The 12,718-nt window shown below is 50.7% G+C and overlaps 1 protein-coding gene across 5 annotated transcripts in view; it reads right to left on the bottom strand.

Moving 5' to 3' along the window:
• LOC141046751 (transmembrane protease serine 11C-like) overlaps window positions 1-12,718 on the bottom strand; it is a 149,739-nt gene that overhangs the window by 84,169 nt on the left and 52,852 nt on the right. For all 5 annotated transcript variants that reach the window (XM_073541404.1, XM_073541401.1, XM_073541398.1 and 2 more), the window contains exon 2: window positions 2,416-2,546. In XM_073541404.1, coding sequence (XP_073397505.1) covers window positions 2,416-2,524 — 109 coding nt within the window. In that variant the 5' untranslated portion in view covers window positions 2,525-2,546. The remainder of the gene's footprint in view (window positions 1-2,415; window positions 2,547-12,718) is intronic.

Raw genomic sequence — 12,718 nt, 5'->3', positions numbered from 1 at the left:
TGAACCTGTTGTGCCCCTGGTGAGTCTAAGAGTTCACAGACAATCTAGTATCCCTGTGTTACAGAGAACCCCCAGTAGTGTATCCAGTACATTACCCACTACACCAGTCTTACGCAGGTCTACCCGCACCACACAAGGTATAGCACCCCTTAGATATCGCATGTAGAAAAATGTAAATGTTGAAATTGTAAGTGTAAATATGTAACTGTTCTCAAGTTTTGTGCCTACAGGTAACCTGTAAGAGTTCCCCTTTTGATTTTATCAGCTTTGTTTTATGGACACTGAACCACAGGACTTGTGTGTGGTCATAAACTTTTACCATTTGCCCAGGAATGGACCATGGACATTGATGCTGGACTTATCATCATAGGACCATTTTTGGAAACACTTGGTTTTTGTAACTTTTTCATTTTTAATCTTGTACAAATATCATTGTCCAATTGTTTATATGTTTCATGTTTTTGTTCAGCCCAGGAGTGCTGACTTGCACTAGGGGGGAATGTGGCACCCCCAGGAGTATGGCCGCCACAGTGGCTGTGCCTTCCTCCAGGGGAGGGTAATGCCAGGCTTGGAGGCAATGATGGGTCTCTCTCGCAGTCAATCCATACATACAACACAGTTCCACTCCAAGCCAGCAGGGGGAACTCTGAACCAGGATTCAGGGGAGGGGTGCCCTCTGAGGGCCAAGAGGAAGGAGTGGTCAGTTAGTCTGCGGAGGGTGAAGTGTGCAGACGTGTAGAGAGAAGCTGGAGGTTGAGCTAGGAAGGAGAGCTCCCTCAGCTTGAGAGCGCACGAACTGGAGCCTGGTCTCCACGGCTGTACGGATACTAAGGGTCCTACAGCAGATACCAGAGGAGTAGGAGGCTGTAAATGCCCTACTCCCATCTAAGACTTGAGACACAACAGCAGCTTGGATAGAGAGCCAGGACTCCAGAGAAGGGAGTCCCCGAGAGAGGCTACAGCTGTCGGCCGTGCAAGTAAGGTTCTTGGGAACATCTGACAGGAGGAATTTCAGAGTAACTTAGTACTGGAGTGCTTCATTCAAACAAGCGTTAGGAAGGAGACTGCACAGCCCATCTGCTGAGAGAGAATCCCTGAGTTGCTTCCAGGCTAGTCTGCTTCGTTACCATCTGTAATCAGGACCCTGGACTGCAGTTATCAAGTAAAGGTACAGAAATTGCACCCCGCTGTGTCTTGTCTACTTCCTACCCTTACGGCACTGCTACATCACCGTGCCATCCACCTCTACACTGCCCTGGGCCTATAGCTTCACCTGTGGGGAGCTTTTACACCCTTGCTGCACCCTACCATCAGTCCCAGCGGATCTGCATGCAGCGTCGGCTTAACACCTCCCTTGCCGAGCACCACAGGTGGCGTCACGAACTATTCCATTCCATTAACTACATTCCCCTGACACCGGCCCAGTACCGAGTACCCCACAGCCCTGGGAGGGCGACCCACAGTGCTGGCTACCACCTCCTCTGACTGTTCCATCTACACTGCCATGTCCACCTCCACCTACTCTACTTCCTCCTCCACTTGTGCCTCCACTTTCTAGTTCTAGATTGTTTTTTTTGTTAATTCTATCTTCTGTTAAGTCAGTTCCATAAAAAAGCAACACAAGACCCCTCAAAAACAATGTTGAAATACTCCTTCCCTGCCTCTTCCACCTACATCACCATGTCCAATGCCACCTCTTCCTCCACTTGGACCTCAGCCTCCTGGTTCAAGATTATTTTTTTTTATTCTATGTTACTGTATCATTTCCCTTTCCACAATTGTTTGCAGGTCAGTAGTCCTTCTCTTACCCCAATTTTGCTTTCTTTTGGATCCCCCTAGCCCTTACTATGACCAATTTACAGCCATTTTAAAACAACGAAGTGCGGGTTCCCATTGACTTTAATTGGGTTTGGGGTCAAGCTTGGATGCCGAAAGGAACATTGAACAACAGTTCAGCTGAACCTGATGAACACGAACATCCACGGGTCTGCTCATCCCTATTCACAAACTTTCAAGAACCTCTGTATGTCTCTGTAGTCACAAAATTGCACCGACTGTATGTGCTTTCATAAAGCCTCTCTTGTGCACACAAGGAAGTAGACTGGTTATGTGATCACAAACTGTCACCCTTTACAATTCTCTGTTTTTTTAGGGATTTGAAAATGTTTTCCTTCAATAACAGGAAGCAGAGAGCCTGAAAGCTGTGAAAACTTGAAACACAGAAAGTTTCAGAAATGTTCATTACACAGTGTTTAAACTTCTTAAGAGTGGGAGACTTTAATATGAGATCCCAGTGCATCATTCATACCAAGAATATAATTACATAAGGGTCATGAACCAGTCTCAGTGCAGACTATTCAGGTCCACCATACTAGGGGAAAATGGTATTTACTATAAAGAAAGTTTATTTCTTACCATGGAAGCAAATGATTACAACTGCAGCAGTCACGGCTGCGACAATGGCCAATAGTATTGTAATGCTGACGACAGCTATGATCATTGTCTGATGTCCAAGCAGTTTCATTGTTAGATCAGATTTAAGTTACCTGAATAAAAACAAAAGAAAATAATTGTGAAACTTCAAAGTCTGTGAATGGGATAGAAGTATGGAATTAGATGCCTGTTGCCTTATTTTTTCTCCAAGCTCAAGCTAATAGATATCTTAAAGAGGTATTTTTATCTTTTAAATAAGAACTGTTTTGCAGTACTCGGCAGTGACTGCTACACATTGAATAACAACTGTTCTGCAGCACCTGGCAACGGCCATGCCACAATGAATAGAAGTTGTTCTGCAGTACTCAGTAGCGGCCACTACACATTGAATAGAATCTGTTCTGCAGTACCTAAGAGTGACTACTACAAATTGAATTGGAGCTGGTCTGCAGTACCCAGGCAGTAACTGCTACATAATAAATAGGAGCTGTTCTTTATTACCTGTCAGTGGCCTCTACACATTGAATGTAGCTGTGCTTTTACACAGACATTAGTGCAGAAAAAGACTGAAAGATTTTGTAAGGCGGTATGGTAATAGCAGGTACGCAGGATGCAGTGACGAGACGCGAGACAGATATGACTTTAAACGTTAACTTTTATAGATAAATGCCGTTAGGGCTATTGTTACGCAACCAGCAGAATAACAGTAGTTGTCCTCGCAGGGAGCCAATACACATAAACAAGGATTGGGAGAACACGACTAATCTGGCAAAGACCGGTCACTATAGGGCCGCGGAATGGCCGACTACTGGTCCTTAGTCACTATGTATCACTGATCCATCCTGACGTCCCTCGGCGTTCTGTTCCACGGTGTGTCTGCGCCTCAGCCACTGGGCCCAGCCACTGAAGATCTGGGGTAGTCTTCGGGCGTTCCAACGCCCAGGAGGAGCAGGGGCACAACAGGCCCGCGGAGTTCTTTGGCGGGATGTCCCCCAGTGGAGGCAGCGGGAGTAATTCAGCAGTCTTCTTTTGTCGGTAAGCTCGGCGCCGTCTCCCTGCGGTCCACCGAGGGTCTCCCTCCTGTCGCTGTCCTCCTCTCTGGTAGCTGCTCGTGGCTCTCACTCTCTGGCCCTCATCCAGTCTCCACCTCCTTCCCTCTCGTTCTGCTGACTCACACAGTATGAATTCTTTATCGCCGACATCACGACACTACAACTGGCGACGAGGAAGCGTTCATTCATCAGCCACAGGTATTTCAGTCCCACGAACAGTCTACAAGGCTATCAGCACTCACTATGGCTTGTCTACCCGCATTTCCTGCTTTTGATGTGCATCAGTCCCAAGCAAACCTGGCAGTATCTTGGGATAAATGGCTAAAGCGATTCGAGATATTTCTGCAAGCCATGAATGTCTCTGATGATACCCGAAAAAAAGCCATGCTGTTACACTACGCAGGGGAGCAGGTTTACGATATATTCATTACTCTGCCGAATACAGGGGAGGATAAGGACTATGAGCTCAGCAAAGATGCGTTAAGCAAGCACTTCTCCCCTCACAGAAATCCGGCATTTGAAATTTTTAAGTTCAGGCAGTCAAAGCAGTCGCCAACAGAAAGCATGGCTGAGTATCATGTCCGGCTACGACACCTTGCAGCGCACTGTGAATTTGCGGAAGTAGACAAAGAAATCCAAATGCAGATCGTACAAGGATGTATTTCCTCCAAGTTAAGGAGACAAGCACTCAGAGACCCCACCATGACGTTAGCGAAGTTGCTAGATACAGCGCGTATAAATGATGCTGCAGACAAACAAGCTAAACTGATAGAGAACATCGAGCATGAGCCAGACGCGACATCTTCTATAGCAAAGCTTACACAGAAACCAAATGTGCCTCGCACGCAGGCAGCCACATGTTACAACTGCGGTGGATCGTATCCTCACCACAATGTCTGCCCAGCAAAGGGAGGAACTTGTCATAATTGCGGAAAGCAAAATCATTTTGCAAAGGTGTGTAGATCCAAGCCACAATCTCCTCATACCACCGCACAACCTAGGCCACCAAAGATCCAAACACTGCAGATTAATGACGAGTCCCACAGCACCTATTTATTCTCCGTGACGGAAGAGGGATCTAATACTGTGCACGCAGTTACTAATCCAAAACGAGTAATCCTAGTGAATGGCAATCCAATAGAAGCCCTGGTAGACACGGGGGCATCAGTCAACGTCATCAGTCATACTGTCTACAACCAGCTCCTAAACAAACCTACTCTACAAAGTACTAATATAAAGATTTTTCCTTATGGCTCAGCAGCTGCACTGCCCCTGTGCGGAAAATTTCAGTCAGAAGTTGCAGCTGAAGGAAAGTCCATCACTGACACCTTTTATGTGGTAGAATGCTCGGCGGACACACTTCTCAGCTGTACCAGTGCAATATCTCTGGGCCTTGTGAACCTTGTCAACAGCATTACAGGTCCTTCGGCCCACCACATTATGCAGAAGTACCCAAATCTCTTTAAAGGCCTAGGTAAGCTAAAGGATGTTCAAATAAAATTGCATATAGATCCGTCAGTACAGCCCTCTATTCAGCCCCACAGGCGCATTCCATTCCATGTCCGCAAGCTTGTGGAGCAAGAACTGCAAGACCTGGAGGCATCCGATGTCGTCGAACGCGTTGAAGGCCCGACCCCCTGGGTTTCACCAATCGTTGTTGCACCTAAACCGAAGCAGCCAGGTAAAATCCGACTATGTGTGGATATGCGCCACGCCAATCGGGCGATCCAAAGAGAAAGGCACATCACGCCCACTATTGATGACATTCTCGCAGACCTGAATGGTGCGAAGGTATTTTCAAAAATTGACCTAAACTCGGGCTATCATCAACTTGAATTGCATCCAGACTCCAGGTACATTACAACTTTTAGCACGCATGTGGGCCTGCGCAGATTTAAGAGATTGAACTTTGGCATCTCATCGGCCGCAGAAATTTTTCAGAATATCGTCAGCCAGGTTCTGTCTGGCATTGCAGGAGTCCTCAACGTCAGTGATGATATTCTCATTTATGGCACAACCCAAGAGGAACATGACAATCGCCTAGAACAAGTGTTTCAAAGACTCCAAGCCTGCAATCTCACTGTCAATCCGTCAAAATGTGAATTTAACCAAAAATCATTAACTTTTTTTGGATACATCTTTTCTGAACAAGGAGTTTCAGCTGACCCACAGAAAGTGGCTGCCATAAAATCGGCTAGCCCACCGCAAAATGTGTCAGATGTTCGCAGCTTCCTAGGACTGGTCACATACTGTGGGCGATTTATACCTGACCTAGCCACTGAACCTCTGCGAAAGCTCACAAAGAAAGACTCTCCGTGGACATGGGGTACTGAGCAGCAAGCAGCTTTTGACGCATTGAAAACCAACCTAACCAGCGACACTGTCATGGCCTATTTTGACCCGTCAAAACCCACACAGCTACTGGTGGATGCTAGTCCAGTAGGCCTAGGGGCAATTCTCACACAAGTGTCTAGCGCAGGCGACATATCCACAATCTCATATGCCAGCAAGACACTAACGGATACAGAGCAGCGATATTCACAAACAGAGAGAAGCCCTGGCAGTTGTGTGGGGGTGCCTTCATTTCCATTTATACCTTTTTGGACATCAATTCACAGTGATAACTGACCACAAGCCACTCGTTCCAATTTTCAATAAGCCCTCGTCAAAGCCTCCCCCGCGTCTTGAACGCTGGTTGCTCCGCTTACAGAACTATCATCTCCAGTTGAGATACGAGGCGGGAGCTGGAAATCCCGCAGACTATTTCTCGAGACACCCAGCACCACAGCCCACCACAGGCGACATCCCCGCGACGATTCTGGCGGAGGAGCATGTCAACTTTGTCGTTGCCCATTCGGTACCGAAAGCTATGACCATACAGGAAATTAAGCAAGCGCTGGATGTCGATCACCAACTTCAATTTGTGATAGAGACGGTTCGGTCCAAGAACTGGAGCAGTTTTCTCGCTGAGGCACGCCTTCACCCTCCTGATCAGGCTGGGTACCTGGAGGTTTCTTTAACGCGAGACATTCACTATCAGTATCAGACTCAAATATGCTCTTAAGAGATAATCGCCTGGTGATACCTCAGAAACTTCAGAGCAGGGTACTGGATCTGGCGCATGAAGCTCATCAAGGGGTCGTGAAAACGAAGCAGCTACTTCGGGAGAAAGTGTGGTTTCCCGGACTTGACAAAAAGGTAGAGGCACTCGTTGAAGCATGCATACCGTGCCAAGCCACTACAGTTGCCCATAGACGTGCACCATTACAAATGACACCCCTGCCAGCCGGCCCATGGATAGCTGTTAGCATTGATTTCTGCAGTCTACCAGATAGCTCCTATCTGCTGATGATCATGGATGACTTTTCAAGGTTTCCAGTCACCGAACATGTTTCTACAACCTCGGCCAAGGCTGTTTTACCAAAATTAGACAAGATCTTCTCGGCATATGGCATACCTGAGATCGTGAAATCTGACAATGGACCGCCTTTTAATAGCACAGACTTTCAGTCCTTCGTAACCTACCTGGGTTTCACACACCGGAAAATAACTCCTTGCTGGCCTCAGGCCAACGGAGAAGTCGAACGATTCATGCAATCGCTCAACAAGACCCTAAGGATTGCTACCATGGAGCACAAGGACTTACAGCAAGAGTTGAACGCATTCCTCAGACAGTACAGGGCTACACCCCACTCTACAACGGGAATACCACCTGCAACGGCACTGTTCAACAGGCCCTTACGGGTCAAACTTCCAAGCATTCCAGCAATCTCCGTCCAGACCCTGATTTCTATTAATGACTCCATATCAAAGGAAAAGATGAAACGGTACGCAGATAAGCGCAACCATCGAGGCAGACAGCCGGCAATACAGGTGGGCGATTGGGTCCTGGCAGAAAGGTTAAAAGCGACTAGCAAGTTTGCGTCACCGTACTATCCGGAACCCTTTCAAGTTATAGACGTTAAGGGCACCATGGTTACTGCCCGGAATCAAAGTCGTCAGGTCACACGAAATGTCTCCCACTTTAAAAAACTCCGGGGCCACGTCCCAAAAACCACGCCTATTGAGGAAGCGGAGAGCGACGACTTCTTGCCAGAGACTGGAGATGCCGTAAGCCTAACAGGGGATGTCTCCGGGGATACTCAGGGCTCATCTGGTGATGGACTGTCTCACTGCTATCCGACTAGGACCTATCGAAGACCACCTGCCCACCTTACAGACTATGTTCTGCAGTGAGACTTAATGTTTGAACAACAATATTCTTCAAATGTTTCAGTTTTTTTTTGTTGTGAGAAAAGAAGAGGTGTGATGCTGTCACATCTCCTGTTGTTTGTGGGCTGTTGCCCTTGTTTGCATTCTTTGCCTAGTAACAGTGATGTAGGGGAGAGGAGGAGTCGGGGGGAGAGACGTAGAGAGGAAGGAGGAAGTAAGGAACAAAGAAAAGCACGGCCTGGGCAGCCAAGCACCAGCACATCAGCGTACGTCTCTGAATTCTTTATCGCCGACATCACGACACTACAGACTGTAGTGGAGCTTTCTGGGGTGGTGGCTGGTGGTGGACTGGCTGATTCTGGTGGGCTGGCGTGACTTGCTGAAATATTGTTCCTTGGATGGCCCGCTTGTACCGCTGGGCTATCTTCTTCGTCATCTAGGTCCCAGACCATGGGTATTGGTTCGGGGGCCTGAGGAGTGGGTTCGGGTTGCACGGGATCTTTGGATGTACAGGGCCACAACATATTACGGTGCACAGTACGAGTGGGAGGTGCCCCGTCCCTTTCAAGTCGCATCTCATACACAGGCCCATCGGGGCTTATTCGGTGCAATACTCGGTAAGGACTCTCTTCCCACTGTTTTTCTAGCTTGTTCTGGGGGCACTGGTCTAGTACGAGTACTCGATCCCCAGTTTGAAAGTCGGTGGGTGGAGGTAGAGTCCCCCCTGGGTGCTCTAGGTCCTGGAGTTTTGTCTGGACGATGCGGGGAAGGGTCTGTAGCTGGTGTCGGTGGTTTCGGACCCATGATGACACTCCAGACCAGGGTTGGGGTTCCTCCGGGTTTAGTTCTACCTCTGTGATCCCTTTGCCTTCTCGCCCAAATAGCAGTGGGACATACTCACGCCAGCGGGCCTTCCGGTCACTCTCCAGGGTGCGCAACATTTGAATTAGTGTCCGATTAAAGCGTCGCAGGCCCCGTTTCCCTGTGGGTGGTATGGTATGGTCCGAGATTTATTGATACCACAGAGACGATGTAGCTCTTCCATGACCTTCCTCAGGAACCATGCTCCCTGATCTGAATGTATCCGTTGAGGGCAGCTTGGATAAAGTTCTTGCAGATTGCATAGGCGGCTGACTCTGCTGATTGATCTTGGGTGGGGGTTACCACGGCAAATTTGGTGAAGTGATCCACCATGACGAGACAATGTTCATACCCTTGGTATGCAGGGTCAATGGTCACACAGTCCACCGTCAAGAGCTCGAGGAGTGCTGATGTCACTATCGTTTGCACCGGGGCCCGTTGTGCGGGTGGTTTAGCTAGTTCGCATAGGCGGCAGGACCAGCAAGTTTCTTCCACAGCAGCGTGCAAGAGCGGATGGTAAACTATCTGCTGCAACCATTGCAAGGTCTTCTGGACTCTGAAGTGAGCCCCTTTTTGTGGGCTTCCCATGCCAGTTCACTGAGTTGGGCTCTGGGCACGACTACCTGCCAAGTTGTTGCAGACGTCGCCCGTGATACTGTCTTATGATACAACAGTCCTTTCTTGATGACTAGTTTCTCCCATTGGTGTAGCATCAGCAACATATCCTGAGACAAAGTCTGTCTCAGGGCATCGGTGGGTAGTCGGCCGGTGGTCACCCATCGGCGTAGGAGCCCAATTTCTTCATCTTCTTGCTGCTGTTGGATCCATCTGTCACGTGATTGCTCCAGCACACCCCTTGGGGGTCCTTCTTGCATGGCAGCCGTGAGCACGGCGGCGGTGAGGGCATATGGTGTCTCTTCTCCTTCCAATTCATCCTCTCAACTTTTCCCTGGCGTTGTGTGCTGGATCCTGGAGAGGGCATCCGCTTTTAGTTGAACTTGGCCATCCGGGCCACCCATCGCTGCTCCAGAGCCCCCAATTTGGCATTTTCCAAGTGGGCCAGCGGGTTGTTGACGGTCCGTACCACCTCTTCGGAGCCCGCCAGGTACTCTGCGAACCGCTCCGTCATGGCCAACACTACCTCGAGGAGCTCGAGCTTAAAGGAGCTGTAATTGTCAGGGTTTCACTCGGAGTCATGAAGTGATCGGCTACCATACGCGATCACTCTCCCCCGGCCATCCTGAATTTGTGACAATACGGCACCTAGCCCGTGGAGGCTCCCGTCGGTGTGTAGTATGAACGGTTGCGAGAAATCCGCATAAGCGAATACTGGGGCACCCGAGAGCGCAGCCTTAAGGTCTTGGAAGGTCTCTTCTTGCGGTTGTTGCCACTGGACTTTCCGTCCATCCGCCCCGGCAGGAGCCCCCTTTAGCAGGTCCTGCAGGGCTCGGGCCCGGCGTGCAAAATTCTTTACGAAACGACGATAGTATCCAGCCAGCCCCAGGAAGGCCCGCACGTCTTTTATCGTCTCGGGGGTAGGCCATCCCTGAATGGCAGCAACCTTTTCCAGGGACGGTCTAACACCCTCGGCAGAGACGACATGCACCAGATATTCAATCTGGGTGCGAAACAGGTGGCATTTCTGGGGCTTTACCTTCAACACGTACTTCTGCAGCCGGCTGAGCACCTGCTCCAACCGCCGCAGGTGGTCCTCAAACGTGACGGCATAGATGATTATGTCGTCCAGGTATATCAGCATGGCCTCAAAGCTGAGATCCCCCAGACACAGCTCCATCAGCCGCTGAAAGGTCCCCGGGGCATTGGCCAGCCGGAATGGCCTTCGATTGAACTCAAACAGTCCCATAGGAAGAATGAACGCCGTCTTAGCCCTGTCTTCTTCCGACATCGGCACCTGCCAATACCCGCTGGTCAGATCTATCGTTGAAAAGTACTTCGCCTTCCCCAAGGCAGACAGGGATTCTTCTATATGAAGCAACGGGTATGAGTCTTTGATGGTGCAGGCATTCAGCTTTCTATAGTCCACTCAGAACCGCAGGGTGCCATCCTTTTTGCGGACCAACACGATGGGAGCCGCCCAGGGTCGTATGACCCCCTTCTGCAGCATTTGGGCCAGTAAAGTTTTAACTTCCTGGTATAGTTGTGGGGGTATTTGCCTGTATCGTTCCCGTATGGGGGCCGTTCTTGCCTTGGGAATTCCGTGCATGATGGCTGTGGTGCATCCAAAATCATCCTTGTGGCTAGTGAATACCCCGTGATACTGTCCTAGTAGTGTTTCTACCTGGAGAAGTGGGGCGGGAGCCAGGCCAGAGAGTTCAGCCCGCATTCTTTCCAAGATGTTTCTGCCCTTTTCCTGAGTCAAGGACTCGGCAGCCTGCAGAGTTCGAATAGTCACTGCCCAAGGGTTCTCGGGTTGCACCTTCAATTGGACCGTAGATGCTGGCAGCACCTCTTCCAATGGCCTCACCAGCTTGGCCATCTCGACCCGGGGCCTTAAGATGATGTCTTGGTCTTCTAGGGTGGCACAGCGCACCAGGACGGTCCCTCTCCACACAGTGGCCAGGGAGCGACCCACCAGTATGCCAGGAGGCAGGCGTTCCGTGTAGCATGGCTCCAGCTGCATCTCCTCGCCCTCTAAAGGCACCGGGGCCCAAATGAACAGGGCTACCACTGTCTGCCCGGGGGGGCAGTATGAGCGGGGAGCCGCTGGCGCAATGACTTTGCCCATTGCCTCGCCCTCCTGGCAGTCCTGGAGAACTCGCGCCTCCCGCACCAACTGCTGGAAGACCTGCCCTTGGGGCGTGCGGGAACCCCACTGGTTCAGAGACTCTTGCGTGGGGTCATTGAGGAGTAAATTGCCAATCTCCCACAGGATGTTCATGCCCAGGCTAGCTGGATGTTTGTCATTGGTTTCTCCATGAGTCAGGACCACTCCCTGGTGTCCGAGGGATTTGCCACACAGCGTCATCTGCACCCAAACTACCCCAGTGACAGGGACCAGTACTTGATGGGTCCCCACTGGGGTCTCACTGCCTCAAGAAAATGCTGCTGAAAGTAAGTTGCAAGCATGGTCGTTACTTGCGACCCAGCGTCCACTAGGCACCGTACGACACGGCCCTCGACTTCTGCCTATACCACTGGACACTTTGTGACCAGATCTTCAGGACTTCCACCACCCCATGTCGTGGCTTCTGGCTCCGAGCGGCGTCCCCCCAGCCCGGAGCCCTCTAGTTTAATGGCGGCCGGGGTGGGCGCCTCCCACGCCGTGGACACTCTCGTGCGAAGTGGCCCAGCTCCCCGCACTCATAGCACTGGGGCTGTGAGGGCTGGCCGCTCCAAGCATTGCGAGGCCCCCAGGGCCCGGGATTGAAACTAGGCCGTCCAGACGTGACCTCGGTTCTTCTCTTCACTTCGGCTAACTCGCCCCTGATGTTCTTCAGCTCTTGTTTCATCTCTTCTATTCATTGGGGCTCTCCAACAGCAGTCACAGCGGCCTCCACACTCCGGACCTTGCCCACGGGGACCGTCATTCCCTGCTCCTGCTCCCGTGCACGCGCCTGACTCCTCACCTCAGAGAAAGCTAAATGTGGGTTCACTTGGACCTGCTCCCGTAGTGCCTGCTTTATCAATGGGTCTCGGAGTCCAGTCACTAACAAGTTACGTAGGGTAATGTCGATGGGTCCTACCCCTACGCCGTCCTTCCGCTCGATGGCCGTGTATAACTCATGGAGGACATTCATATACTGGGTGATAGTCTCCCCCTCTCCCTGCATTCAACTGAACAACCGGGTCCTCAACTCTCCCACATTTGTCAGATCCCCATGGGTCTCTTCCAGTATCCGCAAGACCCTAGCAAAGGTGTTGCCGTGTCCCAGGGGCCTCAACATTGCTGAATTCCGGGCCTCCCCTTCTAATGCCATGAGAGCTACCTCGGCTTCCAGGTCAGGGGTCATCGGATGCATTCGGAAGAGGCCTCGCATTCGCTCTGCCCCGCTCCACAGCATGGTGTTGGAGCCTGAGAACCTGGGCAGGTTGTTTAGCATAGCCCCCAGAGAAATATTGGACCGAGGTCCCTGGTTGCTTGCTGTGTCTATGGCCCCGCTCTGGCCTGGGGTGCCACTGTCCGCGCTCGGAGACTGCAT

This window comes from Dendrobates tinctorius, unplaced genomic scaffold (genome assembly GCF_039654945.1).
Source record: "Dendrobates tinctorius isolate UK_male_01 unplaced genomic scaffold, ASM3965494v1 ptg000011l, whole genome shotgun sequence".
NCBI classification, from domain to species: domain Eukaryota; kingdom Metazoa; phylum Chordata; class Amphibia; order Anura; family Dendrobatidae; genus Dendrobates; species Dendrobates tinctorius.
This window is presented reverse-complemented; position numbering and strand designations above follow the sequence as displayed.